Source organism: Apodemus sylvaticus, chromosome 6 (genome assembly GCF_947179515.1).
Source record: "Apodemus sylvaticus chromosome 6, mApoSyl1.1, whole genome shotgun sequence".
Taxonomy (NCBI): Eukaryota; Metazoa; Chordata; class Mammalia; order Rodentia; family Muridae; genus Apodemus; species Apodemus sylvaticus.
Genome location: NC_067477.1, coordinates 43,501,749 through 43,527,575, shown reverse-complemented (window position 1 = coordinate 43,527,575; position 25,827 = coordinate 43,501,749). Strand labels below are relative to the sequence as shown.

Below are 25,827 nucleotides of genomic sequence, written 5' to 3'. Positions count from 1 at the left end.
AGCCACCATGCTTAGCCTAAGTGTCTTGAAAATGATGTTTAATCATATTGTATACAACACAAATTACAATTTTATTTCTTTTTTGGAGGCAAGGTCTGAAGTAAAACTCATTATATAGCCCAGACTGATCTTTTTGGTGATTCTCCTATGGCAACAGCCAGTACTCCCGTCTACAAACCACTGTGTATTATTTAACATGAAGTGTTACAGTAGTATGTCTGCTACCTGCTGATATCTACTGTAAAAGCTAGGAAATGTCCATATCCCTATTTCCACCAAATCTCTCACTCATAGCCCATTTGATTGGTACTGTCTTGCATTGAGCACTGTTTCATGTTTTGTCAATATGAAAAGCTATGAAGAGTGCTGTCTAGGCTGCTTATGTCTGAATACAGCTAGTGCTGTACTGGGCAGTAATTACAAATCTAGCTGCACAGCTCAATACAGTAAACAGTGGACAAGAAGACTAAATAATGAAAATAGCTAGGACTGGGAAATGTTTTCCTATAGGACTTAGGGAATTCTGCATCCTGTTTTAAGATCATAGATGATTTTTAAAGTATTTTAACCTTTCTCTTACAGTCTGATATGCATGGTACTTTGACATTTGTTCTGATTCCTAGTCAACAGATCAAGCCCCCTCCTGCCAAAGAAACTGTAGTAAGTAATTTTAAAATATTTATTCTTTAGTCTTCTACTTTTCTGTATCAGAAACTTCACTGAATATAGTATGTTCAAATAAAAACAGAAATCATGTAATTATATTTAAGTATAAAACATCAACATTTAAAATTGGGTAAATTTTGAACTTTTAAAAGTAAAATACATAAAAATACAATAATTTTAGACTTATTATTATTAGCATTGTTTATCTTCAGTTATAATTGAGGTTTGCTCAGTCACATAAAAAAGGGTACTTTTACAAATATGTGTAAGTCATTACTCTGGTGTGTTTCTATGTGAAATATTTAGCAGAGCTCTATTAAATGATAGACTTGATTATTGTACAACCCAGAAATTCCTGGTAAGTACGTATTTAAGGGAATTGAAAACAAATACTTAGAGAATAATCAGTCATACATGAGTATTCATGTCGGTATTATTTATAAGACCCAAAATGTAAAACCAACTTAAAAATAGCTACAGCCACCAGTGATAATTTGAAAATACAACATAGTTATCTATCTATACACTGAGATCTTATTTGATTAAAAAGGGCTGAAGTGTAAGTATATGCTACAAAATAGAGGACCTTGGAAAACTTACGGCAATCACAAGGCCTTTACTTTTATTTGTTTGTTTGTTTGTTTTTCTTTTTTTCTTTTTTTTTTATTTTTATTTTCTATATTCTTTGTTTACATTCCAAATGATTTCCCCTTTCCCGGATCCCCCCTTACCATATGTCCCATAAACCTTCTTCTCTCCATCCCTTTTCCAATCACCTCCCTCCTTTTTCTCTGTCCTTATATTCCCCTCCAATGCTAGATCAATCCTTTCCAGGATCTGGACCCTCTCCATACTTCTTCATGGGAGTCATTTGTTATGCTATTTGTGCCTTGGGTATTCAGGGCTTCTGTGTTAATTAATATCCACTTATCAGAGATGGCATTCCATGTGTATTCTTTTGTGATTGGGTTACCTCACTTAGGATGATATTTTCCAGATCAAACCATTTGCCTAAAAATTTTGTGAATTCATTGTTTCTAATTGCTGAGTAGTATTCCATTGTGTAAATATACCACATTTTCTGTATCCATTCCTCCTTTGAGGGGCATCTGGGTTCTTTCCAGCTTCTGGCTATTATAAATAAGGCTGCTGTAACCATAATGGAGCATGTGTTTTTATTGCATGCCAGGGAATCCTTTGGGTATATGCCCAGGAGAGGTATAGCAGGGTCCTCCGGAAGTATCATGTCCAGTTTTCTGAGGAACAACCAAACTGATTTCCAAAGTGGTTGTACCATCTGACAGCCCCACCAGCAGTGGAGGAGTGTTCCTCTTTCTCCACATCCTCGCCAACACCTGCTGTCTCCTGAGTTTTTGACCTTAGCCATTCTGACTGGTGTGAGGTGAAATCTCAGGGTTGTTTTGATCTGCATTTCCCTAATGACTAATGGTGTTGAGTACTTCTTAAGGTGCCTCTTGGACATCTGAATTTCTTCAGGTGAAAATTCTTTGTTTAGATCTGTACCCCATTTTTTAATAGGGTTATTTGGTTCCCTGGGGTCTAATTTCTTGAGTTCTTTGTATATATTGGATATTAGCCCTCTATCAGATGTATGGTTGGTGAATATCCTTTCCCAATTTGATGGTTGCCATTTTGTCCCTTTAACAGTGTCCTTTGCCTTACAGAAACTTTGTAATTTTATGAGGTCCCATTTGTCAATTCTTGATCTTAGAGCATAAGCTATTGGTGATCTGTTCAGGAACTTTTCCCCTGTGCCCATGTCCTCAAGGGTCTTCCCCAGTTTCTTTTCTATTAGTTTCAATGTGTCTGGTTTTACATGGAGGTCTTTGATCCACTTGGAGTTGAGCTTAGTACATGGAGATAAGAATGGATCAATGCACATTCTTCTGCATGCTGACCTCCAATTGAACCAGCACCATTTGTTGAAAAGGCTATCTTTTTTCCACTGGATGTTTTCAACTCCTTTGTCAAAGATCAAGTGGCTATAGGTGTGTGAGTTCATTTCTGAATCTTCAATCCTATTCCATTGATCCTCCTGCCTTTCACTGTACCAATACCATGCAGTTTTTAACACTATTGCTCTGTAGTATTGCTTGAGGTCTGGAATACTGATTCCCCCAGAAGTTCTTTTGTTGTTGAGAATAGTTTTAGCTATCCTGGGTTTTTTGTTATTCCAGATTAATTTGAGAATTGATTTTTCTAACTCTGTGAAGAACTGAGTTGGGATTTTGATGGGTATTGCGTTGAATCTGTAGATCGCTTTTGGCAAGATGGCCATTTTAACTATCCTGCTGATCCACGAGCATGGCAGATTTTTCCATTTTCTGAGGTCTTCTTCGAATTCCTTCTTCAGAGACTTGAAGTTCTTGTCGTATAGATCTTTCACTTGTTTGGTTAGAGTCACACCAAAATACTTTATATTGTCTGTGGCTATTGTGAAGGGTGTCATTTCCTTAACGTCTTTCTCAGCCTGCTTATCCTTTGAGTATAGGAAGGCAACTGATTTGCTTGAGTTGATTTTATAACCAGCCACTTTGCTGAAGTTGTTTATCAGGTGTAGGAGTTAAACACACAATATCCAAAATAGGTAATTCCATAGAAACATAAATTTTTCGGTGACTCCTTAAATGTACAGTTGAGGAACTGGGAGAGGCTGGGAATAACCCCTCGTCAGTATTGGGTCCAAAAGGATGAAAAGATTCTAACAGTATCAGTGGTAAGCCTCTGACTCTGCAGACACTAAGACCATAAATGGTACACCATACTCATTATATCATAAGCAATTAAAAACTAGGCTTTAAGTTCCTAGGTTGACATGGAAGCCTGATCTTTATTTATATATTTGTTACTCTTTTTTATCATTATTTTGTTTAGTTATCATATCAAATAGAGGTTTTATCATAACACTTTCATACATGTATAACATTGTGCTTTGCTCATATCTACCTCTACATCTATTATTTTTAGTTCTTGTAAAATTTTAACTATTTGAAAAAGACCAGTTTTATTTTTCTCTCTCTTGTCACCTCAGGTGTGTCATTTTATTTGACTCTTTCTGTTTTCTGTTATTTTTTCCAGAATATATCGCAGTCGATGTTGCATTTGCAACCTTTTTTCTGTTTAGAATTCTCTGTAGGAAGAGACATGATGAAACAGACTTGGCCTCTGAGTTCAGTCATTCTCTGTGCTTGCTATGCCTTCCCATGTGTCTTGTAAATAAGCCTCAGGTGTGAAAGGGGCTCTGCATACGAGAGGGTTGGAACATACTCTCCTCTAAGTGCTCCTGAGAACCCATCCCTTCTCAGGAAATGATTTTTGTCTCTTGAGAATGAGTGTCAGAGGTTGAAGTATATTTTATCAGCTTTTCTTTTCTGTTGTTCATGCAGTCTGGAATTACCTTTAATAAAAGTTATTTCTTTTACAGTTACACTTTTTTTTAGGGGTACATATGCACTGCAACATTTTTATGGTCATCGGGGAGTCAGTTCTCTCCTTTTACCATGTGGGTCCCAGGAATCACACTTGGGCCATCAGGTTTGGCAGCAAGCCCCTGTACTCACTGCGGAATCTTGCTGGCCTGTTAAACCTACTTTAATAGATAATATTAGCATGCTGTATTGATGCTGCTGCTTCTTAGTTAATGTTGTCTGTCATCACTTGTTTTCAGCAACTGTAAAATCAGAGTATTGAAATAATTCATTCTTCACAGCTGTTGGTTATTTTTATATTTTGGGGACAGGGTAGTATTGGCCATTCTGGAACTCACTCTGTAGACCAGTTTGCCTCGAACTCACAGAGTTCTTCTCTGTCTCACAAGTGTTGGCATTAAAGGTGTGCATAGCCATGTTTGTTTTTACAAACATAAGAGTGAAAATAACTATTTAGGAATGATGGCTCATAACTGGTCCCAGCATTTGAGAAGCTGAGATCAAACAATCACTGTGAGTTAGAGGGTAGCCTGGGTTAGTGAGGAAAAAAATTAAAAAGAAGTAGCCTATCCTGTGGAGGCCATTGGACTTCTTCTACCTTTAGTTACTAGGAAATAAAAGGCTCAGCTTCATGTGACACATTTCAGATGTGTCTAGATGTGCTTGTCCTGTAAACACAGCAGGTCCTCTGCTACATGCCCTTCATATCACCAGCCATTTAAATTAGGATAACCGGAAAATGAATTGGGTAGCCTAGAGTAAATTGAAAAGCATCTTTCAGTGACTTTCTTCCCATTGGAAGAGATCATAAAACTATGTTCATCCCTCCCTTGTCTTTTGACTTCCCTTGGTGTAATAGAGGACAGAAGATAAGGTCACAAGACCTTTCTATCTAACACCCAACTGTCTATCTGAGGGGTCATTAAGGGTTCAGTCTTTTTTTTTTTTTTTTTTTTTTTTTTTTTTTTTTTTTCAGTCTCCAGGCTCTAAAGCTTTTATTCCTTTTTTTTTTTTTTGATATTTTCTTTATTTCAGCCTTTTGGTGGTGGCACATGCCTCTAATCCCAGCATCTTCATATGATGTTCCAGGACAGCCAGGGCTACACAGTGAAACCCTGTCTCAAAAACAAGAATGAAAGTTCAGCCTTTTGAGAAATATCTGTAGTGGTACTCCAGCAATACACTTTGCATAAAACTGTTGGGTATTGCTTTCAGACAACGAGTTAATAAAATCAGCCTGACAAATCACCCAGTTGGGTAGGCCTACAAAGCCTATTAAAGTAATTTCCACTACTTGTAGTAAGACTTAAAATTTTACTTTTTTTTTTTTTTTTTTTTTTGGTTCCCAGAGTTTGGGGACACACATCTCCCAAAAGGTAACAATTTAAATAGATTTTGGAAGCACTTTTCACCCAGTTTCTAAAACAATTCCAGCTCATACTATTTTTCTTATACTGAGTTGATAATTTGTATGTGTGTTCTTTTTAAGCACCGTTCAACTGTGTTTTGATTCCCTGCTGTTCCACAGAACATTTTAAAATTCATTTTGGTACTAAGTATTCAAGATTTTAATCTAATGTCTATCTTCATGTCAAGAATAGAAGGTAGATAAAGTTATCTTAGTTAGATAAATAGGACCCTACTTTAAAATTAGAATAAGTATCTTTACCATATTTGTAAACACCACCCAAAGAACCAGAATGTCACTTCATCTAAAATCCCCACCTATGTCCCCTTTAGCCCCTGCCCATCTTGTAGTCAACCTCACACCCAGCATAAATATTTTCCTCATATCTAGAAATACCCAATTCCTTCATATTTTTTTCTATAAATGGATCGCATAGTTTTGGATCAAATAGGTAAAAAAAAATTTCCCAGTAATCATTCTGATTTAGACCATTTCTCAGTGTGGAACATGTTACTTACATGCACTTTTAAAAGAAACACTAAGCAGGTAAGGCACAGCTATACTGGTCATCAAATCAACTAGCTATGACAGATGCACGGAAGCTGACACTAATGGTACATGGTGACACTAATCTGCCTTTTCTCATAGTGGTGGTTCAGAAGCTTCATGCCTTACTGAGGATCATTGTGTTCACAGGTCAGACTGCTTGCTTCTCTTCTGGTTACCTGCCTTTGAGGCAGCTCTGTACTTCAGTTTGTTAGCTGTTAACAACCACGAAGCTTGAACTACTCCCTACTTCTTTAAGTCTACAGAGATGTCAATAGATAAGCTAAACAAATGCTACCATGAAGTGCTGTTCTTAACTAAGTGTCTTTCCAGTTCATTTCTCTGCACTGATGTCACACATACGTTACTGGATATTTTGTTTTACCATTTTATTATTTTTGCTCTTATTTGTACCCTCTTTATGTTTCAGATCCATGTGAAAGCTCATTTTGACTATGATCCCTCAGATGACCCTTATGTTCCGTGTCGAGAGTTAGGGCTGTCTTTTCAAAAAGGAGATATACTTCATGTGATCAGTCAAGAAGATCCAAATTGGTGGCAGGCCTATAGAGAGGGAGATGAAGATAATCAACCTCTCGCTGGACTTGTTCCAGGTAAGAGGATTGAAAGCATTTAAAGGACTGAGGGCCAAGCCCAGTGGTAGAACTTGCATTTAATTGTGCAGAGGCCGGGAATCAAAATCGGTTGCATCTCCTTCCCGGGGTTATTTTAAGATAGAGAACTGAGAAGATGAAGATCAATCACATTAAAAACCTTTTACATTAAAATCGTAATCCATTAGGGACTAGAGAGATGGCTCAGTGGTTAAGAGCACTTGCTGCTCTCCCAGAAGATCCAGGTTCAATTCCAAGTACCCACATGGCATCTTATAGCTGTCTGTAACTTCAGTTCTAGGGAATTTGATACCCTCACCCAGACATACATGCAGGCAAAACACCAGTGCACATAAAATAAAAATAAATATATCATTTGCCTGGTGTGATGATGCATGGCTTTAATCCTAACACTCAGGAGTCAGAGGCAGGTGGGTCTCTCTGAGTTCAAGGCCAGCCTGGTCTACAGAGCCAGTTCCAGGACAGCAGAGATACATAGTGAGATGCTGTCTCAAAAAACAAAACAAAACAAAAAATCTTAATCCATCAAGGAAAACTGTGTTGTATATTTATTTGTGCCATGGGTAACAGAGGTTGAAAGGAAATAGATCATTATCACACATTTATGAATAATAAATTAAAATAAGTATTTTGAATGGTGTATTGAAATCAGAACATGATGAATGCCTGTGTACTACTTGACAGTTAATGTCTAGAATTGATGTGTTTGATTTGAGATAATCCTCAATGATGAGAACTATTATATGTCCTAGCAGGGTACTACAAAGGTCATTGAAAATTTTCATAGCAATGTTCATTGGAATTTTTTTTAAAGGTGAACTACTAAGTTTTCTGATATTAGTGTATTGTTCATCTTTTTATAATAAGTGATAAATAAAACATATGATTAGATAAGCAGGGTCAAAACAAACCTTTTCAAGCTTACACTAGAAAGACTGACTGAAACTTGATAATTAAAAATAAACCTTCTCTTTAAAGGGGGTATTTATAGGCTATGTGTCTTAGCCTGAATTATTCTTATGTTGGCAGAAGGGCTCGGAAGGCAGTATGAAATTACTTCTAGTATTTTCTGTTTGATTAAAAAATGTTTATCCTTCTGTTTTTTCTTTTTGTGTTATTAGGCAAAAGCTTTCAGCAGCAAAGGGAAGCTATGAAGCAAACTATAGAAGAAGATAAGGAGCCAGAAAAATCAGGTTAGGCACTTACAGTTGCTATTACACTTACATTTGGTATTAGTAAAAGCGAGTCTTTGACTCAGTGTAGCAGTATAGGGCAAAACCAGAACAGGGGGAGGAAAGGGGGCTTATGTGACTTTTGGGGAGTGGGGGGGGGGCTGAAAAGGGGAAATCATTTGACATGTAAATAAAAAATATATCAAATTTAAAAAAAAGCAAGTGTTTGGGTTTTCATCTGGAACTATGTCGAATTTATACACTGGAACTGTCAAGTAAGAAAGGTGTTATAGGCATTGAAGGAGTAATCGAAGAGGCTAAATTCATTATCTTTAGATGTACGAAAAGATGAAAATACTACACATGTCTAAAATGTGTAATTAATAGAAAATGATAAATTAAAAAAGTTATCAACAGCATAATAAATCTTAAATCAATTTGAAATAGCATTGTTTTAGTACACAGATACAAGGTTCATAACTATTTTTGATTGATCAACAGGAAAACTGTGGTGTGCAAAGAAGAATAAAAAGAAGAGGAAAAAAGTTTTATATAACGCCAATAAAAATGATGGTAAGTTCTAATCTCAGAAATAGCAGTTGTATTTATGACATTTGTGATATTGTTTCCTGTAAGGTTTTTTTTTCTATTTAAGTTATTTGTGAAATTATTACTTGTCTCTAACAAAATTTTTATTAATCATTTTATTTGTTTATATTTCAAATGTTATCCCTGTTCCTAGTCTCCCTTCCATAACCCCCCTACACTTTATCTCCCTCCCCTTTGCCTCTAAGAGGGTGCTCCCATTCCAGCCTCACCCTCTAGCGTCACCCTTCTCGGGGGCATCAAGCCTCTACAGGACCAAGTGCCTCCTCTCCCACTGATGCCAGATGAGGGAGTCCTCTGCTACGTATGTAACAGGAACCATGGACCTACCCATGTGTACTCTGTGGTTGGTAGTTTAGTTCCTTGGAGCTCTGAGGAGTCCAGTAAGTTGATATTGTTGTTCTTCCTATGGGGTTGCAATCGGATCTTCAGCTCCTTCAGTCCTTCCTCTAACTCTTCCATTGGGGTTCCCAGGCTCAGTCCAAAGACTGGCTGTGAGTATCTGCATCTGTCTTAGTCAGGCACTGGCAGAGCCACTCAGAGTACAGCCATACCAGGGTCCTGTCTATAAGCACATCTTGGCATCAGCAATAGTGTGGGGGTTTGGTATCTGCAGATGGAATAGATCATATGGTGGGCAGTCTCTGGATGGCCTTTCCTTCAGCCTCTGCCCCATTTTTGTTCCTGCATTTCCTTCAGACAGGGACAATTTTGGATTAAAATTTTTTGATCAGTAGGTAGCCCCATCCCTTCACTGGGGGCCATGTCTATTTACTAGAGGTGGTCTCTTCAGGTTCTGTCTCCCTGCTGTTGGGTATTTCAGCTAACAGTTTTTTTATACACACAAAATATGTTGGGTAAAATATGAATAATTTGTCTAGAGTATCTTAAAGAGGCAGGTCATTCTACAGAGCACACTATTTACTGGCTAAGACTGGGAATATTTATTTTATCTTGACAGAATGCTAAGATTAGAAAGTTTTAAAGTCCTAATACCTCTGGGCTTGTTTTCTTGGGACAGCAGTCAGCTGTGCCTGACTGACAGCTGTTGCCCTGATTGGTACACTTACAATCTAGCTGGGCGTCACCACTGCTTACCATTTTTATGAATTCAGTCTTATTTTCTGGATGCATTACCTTCTGGATTGATCTTCATTGCATTTGAATTTCTTAGCTCTGCTTTGGTACACATTAGAAAATCCAGATTAAAGTCAGAAGCAGTACTGTTTAAAAGTCTGCAAGGCTTATTTCTTAAGAATGTGAAGCATTTATGTGTAAAAGTTCTGGTTCTTCCTCTCATCCTCATGCTCCCAGAAATAAAACTCAGACTCAAAATATATTTACCAATACCTTGGCCATATAGCTAGGCTCTTCTCTGACTAGATCATAATTTAAAATAACCCATTTATTTTAATCTCCATTCTGCCATGTGGAAGCACATATCTGTCTTGTCACATCTTCCTGGGTGAATCTCCTATATCTGGCACTATCACAGAATTCTTTCTGCCTCCTGGATGTCTGACCTTCTTTCTGCCTAAGCCATAGGCCATAGACTTTTTAAATAACAGGTGATGCATTCATACAATAGACAGATATTATCTCTGCATTTATATACAGCATAAATTAAGCTAATAAAGAAAAATTTATTATTAGATATTTAGTTTGTTTCTCAAGATGGGGTTTCTCTGTGTAGCCCTGGATGTCCTGGAATTCATTCTGTAGACTAGACTGGCCTTGAACTCAGATCCACCAGGCGTTTGCTGCTGCCACATACACCCCCAAGCTAGAAATATTAGATATTCTGTACACTACTGAATCTAAAATTGAATCAGCTTCAATAATTGCTTTCTAAGGCAAGCATTCTTTATGCTTGGCATGTTATGTAACTAAGAAGGATTCAATAAGTTTTTAATCTTACTGACTAAAGCTGTGATTAATATCTTTATTTACTAGTACATTACAGAATTAAGTCTGGGGATGAGCCCTGTTTTCTTTTTTTTTATATATTTTTATTTTCTATATTCTTTGTTTACATTCCAAATGATTTCCCCTTTCCCAGATGCCCCCTCCCCATATGTCCCATAAACCTTCTTCTCTCCACCCATTCTCCAATCACCTCTCTCCTTTTTCTCTGTCCTTATATTCCCCTCCAACGTTAGATCAATCCTTTCCAGGATCAGGACCCTCTCCATACTTCTTCATGGGAGTCATTTGTTATGCTATTTGTGCCTTGGGTACTCAGAGCTTCTGGGCTAATTAATATCCACTTATCAGAGATGGCATTTCATGTGTATTCTTTTGTGATTAGGTTACCTCACTTAGGATGATATTTTCCAGATCAAACCATTTGTCTAAAAATTTTGTGAATTCATTGTTTCTAATTGCTGAGTAGTATTCCATTGTGTAAATATACCACATTTTCTGTATCTATTCCTCCTTTGAGGGGCATCTGGGTTCTTTCCAGCTTCTGGCTATTATAAATAAGGCTGCTATGAACATAATGGAGCATGTGTCTTTATTGCATGCCAGGGAATCCTTTGGGTATATGCCCAGGAGAGGTATAGCAGGGTCCTCCGGAAGTATCATGTCCAGTTTTCTGAGGAACCACCAGACTGATTTCCAAAGTGGTTGTACCATCTGACAGCCCCACCAGCAGTGGAGGAGTGTTCCTCTTTCTCCACATCCTCGCCAACACCTGCTGTCTCCTGAGTTTTTGACCTTAGCCATTCTGACTGGTGTGAGGTGAAATCTCAGGGTTGTTTTGATCTGCATTTCCCTAATGACTAATGGTGTTGAGCACTTCTTAAGGTGCCTCTTGGACATCTGAATTTCTTCAGGTGAAAATTCTTTGTTTAGATCTGTACCCCATTTTTAATAGGGTTATTTGGTTCCCTGGGGTCTAATTTCTTGAGTTCTTTGTATATATTGGATATTAGCCCTCTATCAGATGTATGGTTGGTGAATATCCTTTCCCAATTTGTTGGTTGCTATACTGGCTGGTTTTATGTCAACTTGACACAGGCTGGAGTTATCACAGAGAAAGGAGCTTCAGTTGGGGAAGTGCCTCAATGAGATCCAGCTGTGGGGCATTTTCTCAATTAGTGATAAAGTGGAGAGGGCCCCTTGTGGGTGGTACCACCTTTGGGCTGGTGCTCTTGGGTTCTATAAGAGAGCAGGCTGAGCAAGCCAAGGGAAGGAAGCCAGTAAGAAACATCCCTCCATGGCCTCTGCATCAGCTCCTGCTTCCTGACCTGCTTGAGGTCCAGTCCTGACTTCCTTTAATGATGAACTGCAACGTGGAAGTGTAAGCTCAATAAACCCTTTCCTCCCCAACTTGCTTCTTGGTCATGATGTTTGTGCAGGAATAGAAACCCTGACTAAGACAGTTGCCGTTTTGTCCTTTTAACAGTGTCCTTTGCCTTACAGAAACTTTGTAATTTTTTTTTTTTTTGATTTTTTGGGTTTTTTCGAGACAGCATTTCTCTGTATAGCCCTGGCTGTCCTGGAACTCACTCGGTAGACCAGGCTGCCCTCGAACTCAGAAATCCGCCTGCCTCTGCCTTCCAGAGTGCTGGGATTACAGGCATGTGCCACAGCCGGCTGAAACTTTGTAATTTTATGAGGTCCCATTTGTCAATTCTTGATCTTAGAGCATAAGCTATTGGTGTTCTGTTCAGGAACTTTTCCCCTGTGCCCATTTTTTTTTCTTTTCTGCCTCCACTTCGAATCTCTCAGTATACTGAGAAATTAATCCAGGGCTTCATGCAAGTGTTGTACTACTGAGCCACATCCTAGCACCTCTTACTTCATTCCTTGAAGCAGACCCAAATTGATCAAGCCAGCTCTGAGAGCTCCTATACTGTAGGATACTTGGCAAATCTGAAGCTCCCAGATGTGGCAATGAGTAAGTGGGGAAATCAGAGTGATACCAGGGTGACTGATTGTACATGTTTGAAGAAGCTCAGAAGAAAGAAAATGACTTTAAGAAAGGAAGCAATTAGCCGGGCGTGGTGGCGCACGCCTTTAATCCCAGCACTTGGGAGGCAGAGGCTGGTGGATTTCTGAGTTTGAGGCCAGCCTGGTCTACAGAGTGAGTTCCAGGACAGCCAGGGCTACACAGAGAAACCCTGTCTCGGAAAAAAAAAAAAAAAAAAAAAAGAAAGGAAGCAATTTTCTAATTGCTTAAAGTACCTGCTGTGCTCCATGGCAATAAATGGTGTGCTTTCACCTCACAGTACATTTTTTGAGGTTGCAGACTAATAGATTCAGATTCAGATATTAAAGTTTCTGCTTAAATTGTCACAGCTAACTCAACAGTCAAGTTGGAATTTAAACAAATACAGTCTGGGCTGCTACTTTATGCTGAGCACTAGCTAGACTAAAAGGTTGCCCCCGTTCATGGGACTGGTGCTCTTCCTAGGGCATGCCAGGCTGCCAGTTGCTTACACTTTTTCTGATTTGATAGCTGTGGCTTCATCTTGGGCTTTAGGAATGTTACTCTTCTCCTTGTATTAAAGGATGGATATCACAAGTATGACTTATTTTTTAAGTTCTGTAAATCCAGCCAAGCACTCTAGCACGCTCATATATACTACTTGTACTGTATGTGAATGTTTATCCATACTTGCTCTCCATTATATCTGATCCTAAGAATAACCCTATGAACTATGAAAATGACACATATTATCATAAATATATCCCTTGGCAGTCTCCTGTGTTACAAACTAGTTATTTTTAAATTAGGCATGTTGACTTAAATACCATAATCCCAGCACCTGGAAGGCTGAGACAGGAGCATCACTAAAGTTTGAGGCTAGCCTGGCTACAGAGCAGGCTCCTACCTCAAAAAAACACAATACCAATGAAACTTCGCTATATAAAAGTACATCTTTATGACATGACACTAATGGTATCTGAAAGTCTTAACTCTTTTTTTTCCAAAGATTATGACAATGAAGAGATCTTAACATATGAGGAAATGTCACTTTACCATCAGCCAGCAAATAGGAAAAGACCTATCATCTTGATTGGTCCACAGAACTGTGGCCAGAATGAACTTCGCCAGAGACTCATGAACAAAGAAAAAGACCGCTTTGCATCTGCAGTTCCTCGTAAGTTTTCCTGTTCTTTTCTCAGAATTTTAACTACACAGGAAAATGTTCACTTTATTGGCACAGTGTCAACAAAAGGAAATTTGTTTAACCAAACTTGTCAAATTTTTATTAAAGGTTGTTCTTGAGGAATTTAAATTTTTCCTAAGTGTATGGCACTAAGGCATTTTCTAAGTAAATTATAGTTTAGGCTCCTTTCCTTATTGCAAAGAAAACACAATTCTTGATTCTTTAAACTGATATTGAAGATAAAAATTTAAAACTAATTTCTGAAAAGAACTGTAAGATTACATGGTACCTACTATATCAGAAATAAACTTTAAGGCATGATGACTTGGCAGTGGTTTACAGTATAAACAAACTGGATCATGGTAACTACAGTTAACCATTGAAACACAATAGACAGTATTTGTTCATGACTTCATAGCAACAGTAGTCTTCTTAGGAACAGTAATAAACACACGGCTCCTTAACATTTCCTCTTCATTATTTCATAATTTATGTTATAAAATAAAAAATCTTCCTGAGTTGATTATCCTCCACACTGGTCCATATTTACTACTACTACTACTGCTACTACTACTGCTGCTGCTGCTGCTGCTGCTGCTACTACTGCTACTACTACTACTAAGATTTATTTTGTTTTTATTTATATGTATGTTGGGGGACCATTATATGCATTTTAGTGCACTTGCCTGTGAAGATGACTGCACATTACCCTGGAGCTGGAGTTACAGGCAGTTGTAGGCTCCCTGTTGTGCGTGTTAGGACTTGAACTCAGATCTTCTAGAAAGACCAGTACATGTTCTTAACCACTGATCCATCCCTCCTGACCATTGTGTTTATTATTTTATCTGATTTTGTCTGCTTAGATACAACTCGGAATAGGAGAGATCATGAAGTAGCTGGGAGAGATTACCACTTTGTGTCACGGCAAACATTTGAAGCAGATATAGCAGCTGGCAAGTTCATTGAACATGGTGAATTTGAGAAAAATCTGTATGGAACCAGTATAGATTCTGTACGACAAGTAATCAACTCTGGCAAAATATGTCTTTTAAGTCTTCGAACACAGGTACAACTAGAATTGTGATTTTTAGAGTGTTAAACTTGGAGGGCATATTTTGTAAGATAATCTAGTAAAAACTGTTTGATCCAAGAATGAGACAGATTATTTAAGTCCTCTTGTGATTTTCTATTCACTTTGTAAAGTCGAATATGTAGCTGAATCTCACTTTCAACATGTATATATTTTAGAAACTTAAAATACAGTTAACTCTGGTACTGACTATACTTAAAAAGTCTTCAGAAAATAGTTTTTGATCTGAGAAAAACTAGAAAATTTGAAAGTTGTTCTTAGGTTGCTAAAAGCCGTTGTTTCAAGGATTCACAAATGTCACAGTGAAAGCTCAGTGTTGTCTGAGTAATAAAACTTGGATTCACCTCTTTGACAGAGTAAGCCAAACAAAATTGCTAGCCAATACGTCTTAGATTCCTATTTTAAAAATGGTGTTTGCTGTGGAAACCTTTTGCTTTTTATAAACAATTCAGCTTTAACAGAACTTTGATTAATGTGCTGGGTCTCTTGCTGATACCAATTTAAACCACAAAATCAAGTGTGCATTAAGTAGATGTACATAGACAGAATTGACTCTAAAATGGCTTGCTAAAATAGCAATTCTTTTTTTTTTTTCCTTTGTTTGCTTGTTTGGTTTTTTGGCTTGCAGAGGCAGAGGTTTGTGCTATCTCAACCATTAATATTTTATTTAAGGAAACTTATTTCTTTCAGAATTCTTTATTTAGATTAACAAATATTACCACAAGACTTCAAGTAGTTTAGCATGTTAATGTTTCTTCATTTAGGAAAGGGCATGTATATAATCAGTTGTTAGAGTACTACTGTTTGAAAATGCACATTAATAATGCAGAGTCAAGACAGTGTGAGTCCAAAGGTCTTAATGCATACAGTCTGCTTTCTCATGGGAGTGTTTGGCTTCTATATGGGAAGTTTTTCTCTCTGGTTTTGCTTTTTAGTATCTTTACCTAGAAAGACAATTGCCTGGATTCTAATTCCTCAAAAATGAATTTTACTGTTGTTTTATAATGCACGTGATTCATTATCATACAGTTGTAATCCCTTCAATGTCTTTTACCTCTATTTCAGTATCTAGAACACTAGGCTAATGTAATATATATGAATTTATATTTTAAATACATTTACAATGAATGAAGATAGTATGAATTATTTATGATAAAATGCTTGGAAACATTTATAGACATCTTAACAATCCATATTATTGAGAAGTAGTTTGAGTGATAGCAGATATTTTAACAACCCAAATATCCTTGTTACAGTCCTTGAAGACCCTCCGGAATTCAGATTTGAAACCATATATCATCTTCATTGCACCACCTTCACAAGAGAGACTTCGGGCATTGTTAGCCAAGGAAGGCAAAAACCCAAAGGTAAACTTGTCATGGTGCTGTGTCATCGCTGACATTAGGCAAGACTCCACCCTCACCTAAGCTGCTGGAGCTGCAAAGCTGTACAGCATCAGCTATCAAGCTGATATCTCTGTCACTTGTCCCCAAACTGCCACAGCTGCAGCTAGCTGAACGATGGCAGCTCTCCATATTACAGGGCTACTCCTGTCTTCCCCACACATCTCTAACTGCTAGCCTCAGATCTAGAGTCCCTCTAGAATGTCGTAAAACCCTTTAATCTCCACATACCCCTGACAGGGCCGCCTCCTCCCCACTCCAAAGGTCACAGCAAACTTCTGTTAGCCGTTCCACATTTGCAGGGTTCCAGAATTGAGTGCTACTTTTCCACCCAAACCTTGTTTTATTTTTCTCTTTGTTTTCCCACATGATCTGGAACAGAAAGGGGGGAAAGCATTTAAACTATTTTAGATATTTACTGGATGTGTTGGAGACTGTGTTATACACATGGTTTTCATCCGCATTTTCCTGAAAATAATGAAAATCTTTTGGTGTGAACATTTGAGCATATTCCTCTGTGCAGCCTCAAGCCTTGTTATAATTTTAAAGTTAAATTGCTTGTGTATTTGTTTATTAGTATTATTTGTTATTATGTGTGTATGTGTACATATTGTGTGCATGTATGTGTACATTTGTGTAGGTGGGTGCATGTGTGCTATGATATGGATATCAAGGTCAGAGGTCAACTTTTTGGCATTGGTTCTCTCCTTCCGTCTTTGCATGGGTCCCAGGAATTGAACTTAGAAGGCTGCAGAGTACGCACTTGTACCCACTGAGCTGTATTGGTATCCCCTTGGTACATGTAATATATTGCAGTAACTTCCTCCAGATCTCAGTTTGCTTTTTGTTTTGGTTTTTTCTTTCTTTGTTTTTGAGATATAGAGCCTGAAGCTTGCTTGTAGACCAGAGTGGCCTTGAACTCATAGAGATCTATCTACTTACATCTCACAGAGTTGGGTTGTAAGTCATACATAACCACTTCCAGCTCTGGTTATTTTGGTTTTTTTTTTTAGACTACATCCTTTGATGGTGAGAAAGTTTTTGTTTGGCTTTTTTGGGTTTGGATGTAAGGCAGGATCTTGCTGTGTAGCTCAGAATGATATGAAACTGTCAATCCTCCTGCCATTCCCTGACTCCCAAGTGCTGGGAGTATACGCATGTGCCCTAAGACCCTGCCAGAGAAATGTTTAATTTTAATGAAGATCACTTTTCCACTTATGGCTAATGAATTTTATACATGGCTAAAAGAATTATAAAGTCATTATCCTGTGTTTTCTTCTTAAATATTTTAGCTTCTGTATTTTGGTTAAATTATTCATAGTCTTAGTGTAATGTGACAGGGAAGTTTTGTTTTTTAAATAATATGGATATCAAATTGTTCCAGCAATTTTTGTTGAAAAGTCTGTCTTTTCTGTTATTTGGCACAGTACAAATAGTTTGTATGATGGTTGGGGGTTTACATGTGCCACAGCACACGTCAAGGTCTCAGTTACCTGCTGAGTCACTGTGTTGGCACTTTAACTTTTATTATTACATCTTGAAAAACAGACAATAAAGAAGAATGAAGTCCCAGTGCTTAATACAACAAGGGGTAAACCTAAAAATACTAGATGCTATTTGAAAAAAACCTCAGACTCAATAGACCATGTTGTATTCCGTAGCTCTCTGCAGCTACTACGAACTGGGTTGCTAGAACGAACAGAAGCTGAGGGATAGATGGGGAAGGGTCGAAAAGAACCGAGGTCAGGACAATTCTTTATAGATCGAGGCCCCAACTTTAATCTCGGTCAGACCTTTTAACAGTCTGGGCAAGCCCCTCCCCCCAGACACCAGGCTGAGTTCCAGCAAAGTCATCTGGCTTCTCCTGGCGGTCCTTGTCTCGACTGCTCAGGCAGCTGGGTGGGTCACCTGCTTAATTCAGGAATTTGTAGACCTGGAGGAACGAAGAGCTTAACCTTCACTCTGAGCTGCTCCGCCCTAGGTGGAGCAGGATCCTGACATGCTCAGAGTAGTCTGGGAAAAGTTCACCTTGACCAATGTCAAGTACACTCTTAGCACTCTACCCTAGGATAAAAATTCCTGCTGTAACTTACCTATTATGCCCTAACCTCAGATTCCTGCCAGAAGCCAGGAATGGTCCTTGGCCAATGTCAAGTTCCTACCTTGTGGCATGACACCCCAACATGGCTCTGTCCAAGACAAGTTGTATGATTCTATACATTTAGGATGTCCAGAACAGACAAATCTGAATACATGACATAAATTGCTTAGTAATTCCTTAGGAATGGGAAAACAAGGTTAATGGCTACTACATTATAAATATTTTATTGCTATGAAGAGACACCATTACTAAGGCAACATTTAATTGGGAGCTTGCTTTCAGTTTCAGAGATTGAGTCAATAACCATTGTGGTGGGGAGCATGGCAAACAGGTATGGTGTTGAAGAAGTAACTGAGAGTTTATACTTGAGGCAGACAGAGACAAGACCTGGTATGGGCTTCTGAAACCTCAAAGCCCAGCCCCAGTGACATACCTCCTTGTCCAAGGCCATGCCTCCTAATTCTTCCTAAAATAGTTGTACCAACTGGGAACCAAGCGTTCAAAATATGAGCCTGTGGGGGCCATTTTCATTCAAGTCACCACAAGTGAGGGTGAAGAATCTTCTAATGTTGATTATGGTGTTAACTGCAGAACTCTAACCATAAGAAAAACTGTGGGTTCGTATATTTTAAATTAGTGAAGTGTAGTGAACTATTATCTCAAGAAAACTGTTAACTTTTCCCCCATTAGTCTTTGCTGTAGAAACTGTGTAGACTGTTATGAAGATTGAGATTACTTTAGAAAACCCAAGAGCTTCTGTCTTTTTTTGTCTTTTCTATTTAAATCACTTCTCCGTCATTTTGACTTTAATTCACACATGCTCTAACTTCTGAAGATGAAACCTTTCATGATCTTTAAGCCTTTCCTCTTTTCAAATGTAGGCATTTGTCATAATTTTCCTGTAAGCAACTTGTTAACTGCATCCGTAATTTTTTTAATTATTTTGTTACAGTATTTTCTTCTGTTGTCACTTTTATCTTTAATTCATGGGTTATTTTAAAATGTTAATTTTCAACTATTTGGTGATTTTAAAGAATGCATAACTGATTTACAGTTCCATTGTTGTCAGAGAACAGATCCAAAGAGATATCAATCTTTTGAAATGTGAGTTTTATTTTATGGCCCATCACCCTCTCTGAATGTAAAAGTTTCTGCTTTGCACTTGCTGGCTAGAGGCTGGTATATATAATATACCTTTTATATTATATATACCACCTTTTAGTCCACTATATATGTATGTCTAGTGTTATTTCTTACAGTAGTTTTATCGCGTAACTAATGGGTAAACACGAATCTTTGTAATGGTGTTGCTTACTCAGTCCAAAATATAAACCATCAGTGAACGTATGTACTGTCAGTTTTGGATCTGCCCTAGATTTCAGGCTTTTAGTTTGCTGACAACTGATCTCAAGCATTGAGTAGACAGGTTTCAGCAAAACTGTCATAGTGCTTGGTTACAATAAGGTCTCTGCTGTGAACATAGATCTTCAGCATTTTAAATCACAGCATTCCAAATTAAAACTGCTCCAGAGCTGTCATGCTTTTACTGTGTTTTCCTCTACAATTGAGTGCAATCATTTTGTGGGCCCAAACTTAAAAATCACACAAGACATTGGTCTGAAGTTTAATTAGCCATCTAAATCAACAAGGGGGATTTGGGGTAATTTCCGTTTTTTGACCATGAGCCGGATGATTGCAGGGTTCTGGATAATTTTGCACATAGCCTTGCCACTGGCTTGTCTCCATTTAAATATTTACTTTACTCAGTATTCTAAAGTAGCCTCTATGTTTTTACATCTTAAAACTCTCCTTTGTAGGGCCTGGGTAGGTTAATCTTAGCAGCTTACACCTTTAATCCCAGAATTCAGAAGGCAAAAAGTAAGCATATCTCTTACGAGTTTGATACCAGCCTTGTTTACATAGGAATTCCAGGATAGCTAGAGCCATATAGAAAAAAAATTCCTGGGGGGGGGGATTAAATAACAAATAAAATATTTTTAGTTGTGCCCTTGTTGTATACTTGTAATCCCAGTACTTGATGTAGAAGGACAAGAATTCTAGGCACCTGGGGATAAATAGAGACAGAGAGAATGTGAATGAGAGAATATCCTTTGTACATTGAAAGAGTCTAAATTGTCCCAGTATGTTATTAAATCTAGGATTGATACAAGATTTTCTTAGAAAAGATTACACAATATATCAATCCTTTAATTTTCCCATAATGTTAATTCTATCTAAAGTAGTACAGGTAAGGCATATTTGTTCTTGTTTTTGAGACAGGGTCTTACTGTGTACCCCTGGGTGGACTGGAACTGTGCAGACCAGGCTGCTTTCAAATTCACAGAGATCCACCTATCCTGAGTGCTGAGATTAAACATGTGCATCACTAGCCCTAGCAAAACCAAACGTTCTTGTAAAGAATGTTTTAGAGGCATTGACTCTAGTTAGAAAGTTGGACTCCATATTAGATATTACTTACTTTTGGAAAAGATTTATGTTTATGTGTATAGATGTTTCACCTGCATTTATGTCTGTGTACTACATGCCTACAGTTACGTAGAAGGTCAGACGGCCATGTCAAATCCCCTGGAACAAGAATTAGGGATAGTTGTGAACCATCACTGTGTAGATGATGTGAATCAAACCTGGGTCCTCTATAAGAACAAGTAGTGCTCTTAATTGCTGAGCCATCTCTTCAGTCCCAATGCTACTTTTAGCTAAAGTTTATGATGTTCTAAAATGTTTGAAAATTAAAGTTTTTAGGGATATCAAGGTAATCACCCATGTTTTTCAGGCATAAAGATAAAATGAAAATACATGAAAACAAAATGTGCTATAAAGCAGGGTTTAAACAAGAATTTTGAAGATGCTGATGGTACCAAGGTGGCTCAAGAGAAGGATTGGGAAGGCACTCGAGTCTACATCAGACAGGGAAGCTATGTAGTGGCCCCTGACTCATCCTGTGTTCTGAACTCTCAGTCTTTATGTTTTCCTTGCAGCCTGAAGAATTAAGGGAGATCATTGAGAAGACGAGAGAGATGGAGCAGAACAATGGCCACTACTTCGACACTGCAATTGTGAATTCAGATCTTGATAAAGCCTATCAGGAATTGCTTAGGCTCATTAACAAACTGGACACAGAACCTCAGTGGGTGCCGTCCACCTGGCTAAGGTGAAGGGAATGGCTGTTCTGAGTTGTCACCATGAACTTTATTTGGCAAATCGCCAACAGGAGGATAGTCTTAATACTCAGAGTTAATCTCTTAAACTAGTAAGAAAGGTCCATTAGGCAGTTTGTACACAACACTTCCTGCACATTGCTTTAGGGGGCCTTGGCTTGTTTGGAGATTTAAAATGGAAACTTTCTTCAGAGCATTTCGGATTTATCTTGGTAAAACCTTTTGTTTTCGCCTTTCTGACTCTTTGCCTCTGGGTCAGATATCTATAAAAACATGTATGTATATACATAATAGTCCATTGTCACACAGTTATGAATATTAATATTACTTAACATTTAACTTCAATGAATTCATGGGATTATTGAGAGAAGGGGCTGTGCTTCTGTGCACTGAGAATAACAGTATTTTCTTAAACAACTAACTTAGTAATCAGAAATATTTCTCTTAAAAAAAAAAGAAAAAAAGGTGCCACTTTAGTTTGGAGCAACTTTTCAAGTTTAAATTTATTGGTTATATTTTTCATTCTGAAAAACATTCCATTAAAAGTACCAGTTTTGCTGGGCATGGAAGTGCACGCCTTTAATCCCAGCACTCAAGAGACAGAGGCAGGTGGATCTCTTGAGTTGAGACTAGCCTGGTCTACAGAGTGAGTTCCAGTCTGCACAGAGAAACCTTGTCTCAAAAAACCAAAAATAAAAAAATTAGTCCAGCCCTTTAGCTTAGTTTTTGTGACTGAGAATGCAGCCTCCAGTGTAGTTACAAGTATACAAAAGATGCTGACATTTTTAAAAGATAGAATTTTCTGAATTACTTTAGTCAATTGTGATTTGATAGCCTTGACCTCCTTGCTCTGATAAAGAGCTCATATAAACTATGTTGACCATTAATTTTTCTTGTGATGCAAATATTTTTATGTCAGTGAAAGATCATAACACATTTGACAGTTTCTGCATTTTCATATCTGAGCACAGAATTATATCTAGGCCTGTGCTACATATGTAAGTATCAAACTGGAAATCTGTACTGTATACTGATAGTTAATTGATTAATAAATAGTTGTGTTCTTCATTGGACTAAAGTTTTATACATACATACACACTGAGGAAATACTGACAACTGACCTAGAGATCAGAAGGAAGTCATTGAGCATCTTAGAAAAGGGCATCAGAGGAAAGTTTTATTAAGCGTGTACAGATAAATTTTTGTCCTAACAGTCTTCCTTGTGACTGAAATACAGAAGCTTGCTAAATCTTAAATGTTCATGCTAATGGGATTTTTGTACTGTCTCTTTAGCTATAGCTTTAAAATTCATTGTCTACAAATCCACACAGAAAGTTAACTTGTAGTCTTCTCAAGCCTTTAAGGAAAATGTTCTGTGTGACAACCAACCTCAAATGTGAATGTCTTGATTTTATGTAGCTACAGAATTTCATGTTCCCAAAGTTAAACACTGGAATGACACTGACTTGCCACTTAGCACAAGCAGTTGGTGTTAATGTCTTGTTAGTGCTGTTTGTGTCTGGTTTCTCTTCTGGATCTTATTGGAACAAATGCAGAGTGTTTGTGATGTCTTTTTATGTTCAGTTTTGCATGGCTTTTGTAGTTGGCTGGCAAGTATGTCTATTAGAAATACTTTCAAAATAATTTTCCTTAGGAATAAAAGCACATTTTTGTGTTGAGGGAAGGAATGCTATATACAGTCTCAAGTCTGAACACTCCCAGTTTACAGCTGGAAAATTGCAAGGTTCACACCCTTGTCAGCATTGAAGGTCAATTCACTTAGCACTTAAAGGATTAAATCTTTTCATTTTTTTCTCTGGATTTTTTCCTCAGGAATGAAAGGTAGTCTGTAGTCAGTAGATCTTTGTGATCTGCATGCCAACTAAAAATCCTGACTGGTGAGACTTGGTGCATACCTGTAACCCTATAGGAAGGCCTAGAGTTTAAGGCTGGTCTGAGTTACATGAAGACTGTCTGAAAAAAATAAAAAAAAAAAATTTAAAGAGAAAGAAAAGCATGGATAGAAGGATGAATATTGGATTTGAGTAAAGTTTTAAGTTAGTGTCAATGCCACTTGGTGACAGTGGGGCTATGTGCTATCAAGACTCTCACACAGACCTTCACAGCAGAGCCTAAACCCAGGCCCATGCCATACCATCATGTAGTTTTTAGACTGAGATTCTCAAGGTCAGTGAGATCCTATCATTTTTCTTTACTTGTAAGTAATGGTAGGATAGTGTTTATCCTGAGCTTTGTAAATCCTAATGGTGATGAATGTACTAATGCTCAACATAGTCCCTAAACAGTGAAAAGTTAAGCAGTGCTTAAAAAACAAAAAAAAACAAAAACAAAAAAAAACCCAAACAAAAAGCCTTGTTTTACATGTGATAGTATAGCCATTAGGGCCAATTCAATTTCATATCCCTCTGAGATTCTGATTGGAAACTGCCGTGCCAGGGAATTCTTAGCCACTTATAGAAATGATATTGTGGTTGGCTGGGAACACAGCTCAGTTGGTAGAGTATCACCTAGCATACACAAAACTCTTTCTGCTGTGGCAGAAAGCCAGCATGGGTGTTCATGAGTGTAATCCCAACACTTGGAAAGTGGAAACAGAATAATCTGCAGCTCAAAGTTACCATCAGCTACATGAGACCCTGTCTCAAAAACAAAGTAGGTAATACCAGCTAGTAACATGTCCTCGGGGAAATCCAAACAAGGACGTACCTTCATTTCTTAGATTTTCATACTTCAGAATAAATAGGATGTTAGTACTTAGACTGGTCCAGATTAGCTTTCGATGAAAATCTAGTGTATGGATTGTTTTCCTTCTCTCGTGGCCTAAGGAGTTAATATTGATAAGGAATGATTTGAATGTAATTTTTTCGAATGTGTGGAAAGTATAAACCAGGGATTTATTCTTAATGAAGGTAGCCACTGACATTTGTTGATCCTCTTTGTACTGTCTTGTTTCTGCACTCGTTATTTTGAGATATACTGCACAATGTATATAAAAATAAAAAGTAAACCTATATTTCAAATTGTAAAAGCCACTTGACATTTTCTTTTATGTTTATATCTAAGGTTTGTATACATGCAGATCATTCTCCAAGGGATTGTCAGGATCAACACTGCTGGAAACTCTAAATGGAATACAAATTACAGTGTAAATGTAGGATGTCCTTTATTGACATAGATAGTCCTGTTTATTGGTTGGAACAAATAAGCTTTTTGTTATTGTTTTGAGACAGGGTCTTAATACACAGTCCTGACTCTTGGGACTTAAATTGTAGACCAAACTGGCCTGGATCGCACAGTTCTGCCTCTGCCTCCAGAGTGCTTACATTAAAGGTATGCACCACACCCCTCCCTGGCCTTTAAAAGTATTGAAAGTATCTGACTTAAAGTTGTGTGGACGCCTTTAATTCCAGAGTAAGTTCCAGGACAGCCAGGGCTACACAGAGAAACCCTGCCTCGAAAAAAACCAAATCCAAAAACGAGAGAGGAGAGAGGAGAGAGGAGAGAGGAGAGGGGAGAGAGGGGAGAGAGGGGAGAGAGGGGAGAGAGGGGAGAGAGAGAGAGAGAGAGAGAGAGAGAGAGAGAGAGAGAGAGAGAGAGAGAGAGAGAGAGAGAGAGAATGTAAGTTGTTACACCTACTTCTCGAGCTGTTTATCTCCCAAAGGTCACATCACAAAGTTTTAACGATGTATATGCAACCTGAAGTACTGCAGCTTTCCTTTTTACTCCTGATCCTTTGGTTCAGCTCACTCCCACTCCCAGCCAAACTCAACAATGTAAACACGATTTAATCTTGACTTTTTAATGTGAAACCATAAAGCCATCTAGTTTTAGCTGAATGTGAAGGTGTTTGCCTACAATCCCAGCACTCTGAGGCTGAAGCGGGAGGATGCTGAGTTCTAGACCACCCTGGAGCATAATAATAAGATGGTATCTCAATAGGAAATTATCTGCAAATACACCAGAGCTTAACTAAAGCTACATGAGAACTCTAAATGCCTTTGGTCCAACACTTTCAAAGAAATGGAAATAAATAAATAAATAAATAAATAAATAAATAAATAAATAAATAAATAAATAAATGTGGCTATCTTCAAACTAAAAGCAGTGCCTAGTTAGCTCAAGGATTATGCCTGTGAAATCTAGATTCCCTTGACTTGGATTCATGCCACCTATGCTACTTAGCCTAAAGAAGCTGCTTGATTTCTCCATATGCACAACTGAAATGGTACAATTTACACCTCATGGAAGTTACATGCTTAACAGTTCAATGTTACTGTGTGGAGTGTGTGTGCCACAGGTCACTGCACACAGTTCACATAAGTCAGTTTTTCCTTTCATCATGTGGGTCCCAGGATAGAACTCACGTTGTGGGATTGAGCCATCTCACTGACCATAGAAGTTTACTTAATTTTGGGGAAGAGGGTTGTTTTG

At 37.9% G+C, this 25,827-nt stretch overlaps 1 protein-coding gene across 3 annotated transcripts in view; it reads left to right on the top strand.

The window, feature by feature from the left end:
* The window catches only part of Pals1 (protein associated with LIN7 1, MAGUK p55 family member), a 96,448-nt gene extending 72,024 nt beyond the window's left edge, over nucleotides 1-24,424 (top strand). For all 3 annotated transcript variants that reach the window (XM_052185594.1, XM_052185592.1, XM_052185593.1), the window contains 8 exons: nucleotides 583-660; nucleotides 6,500-6,683; nucleotides 7,826-7,897; nucleotides 8,378-8,449; nucleotides 13,426-13,593; nucleotides 14,466-14,668; nucleotides 15,949-16,059; nucleotides 21,196-24,424. In XM_052185594.1, coding sequence (XP_052041554.1) covers nucleotides 583-660; nucleotides 6,500-6,683; nucleotides 7,826-7,897; nucleotides 8,378-8,449; nucleotides 13,426-13,593; nucleotides 14,466-14,668; nucleotides 15,949-16,059; nucleotides 21,196-21,372 — 1,065 coding nt within the window. In that variant the 3' untranslated portion in view covers nucleotides 21,373-24,424. The remainder of the gene's footprint in view (nucleotides 1-582; nucleotides 661-6,499; nucleotides 6,684-7,825; nucleotides 7,898-8,377; nucleotides 8,450-13,425; nucleotides 13,594-14,465; nucleotides 14,669-15,948; nucleotides 16,060-21,195) is intronic.
* The last annotated feature ends 1,403 nt before the right edge of the window (nucleotides 24,425-25,827 follow it).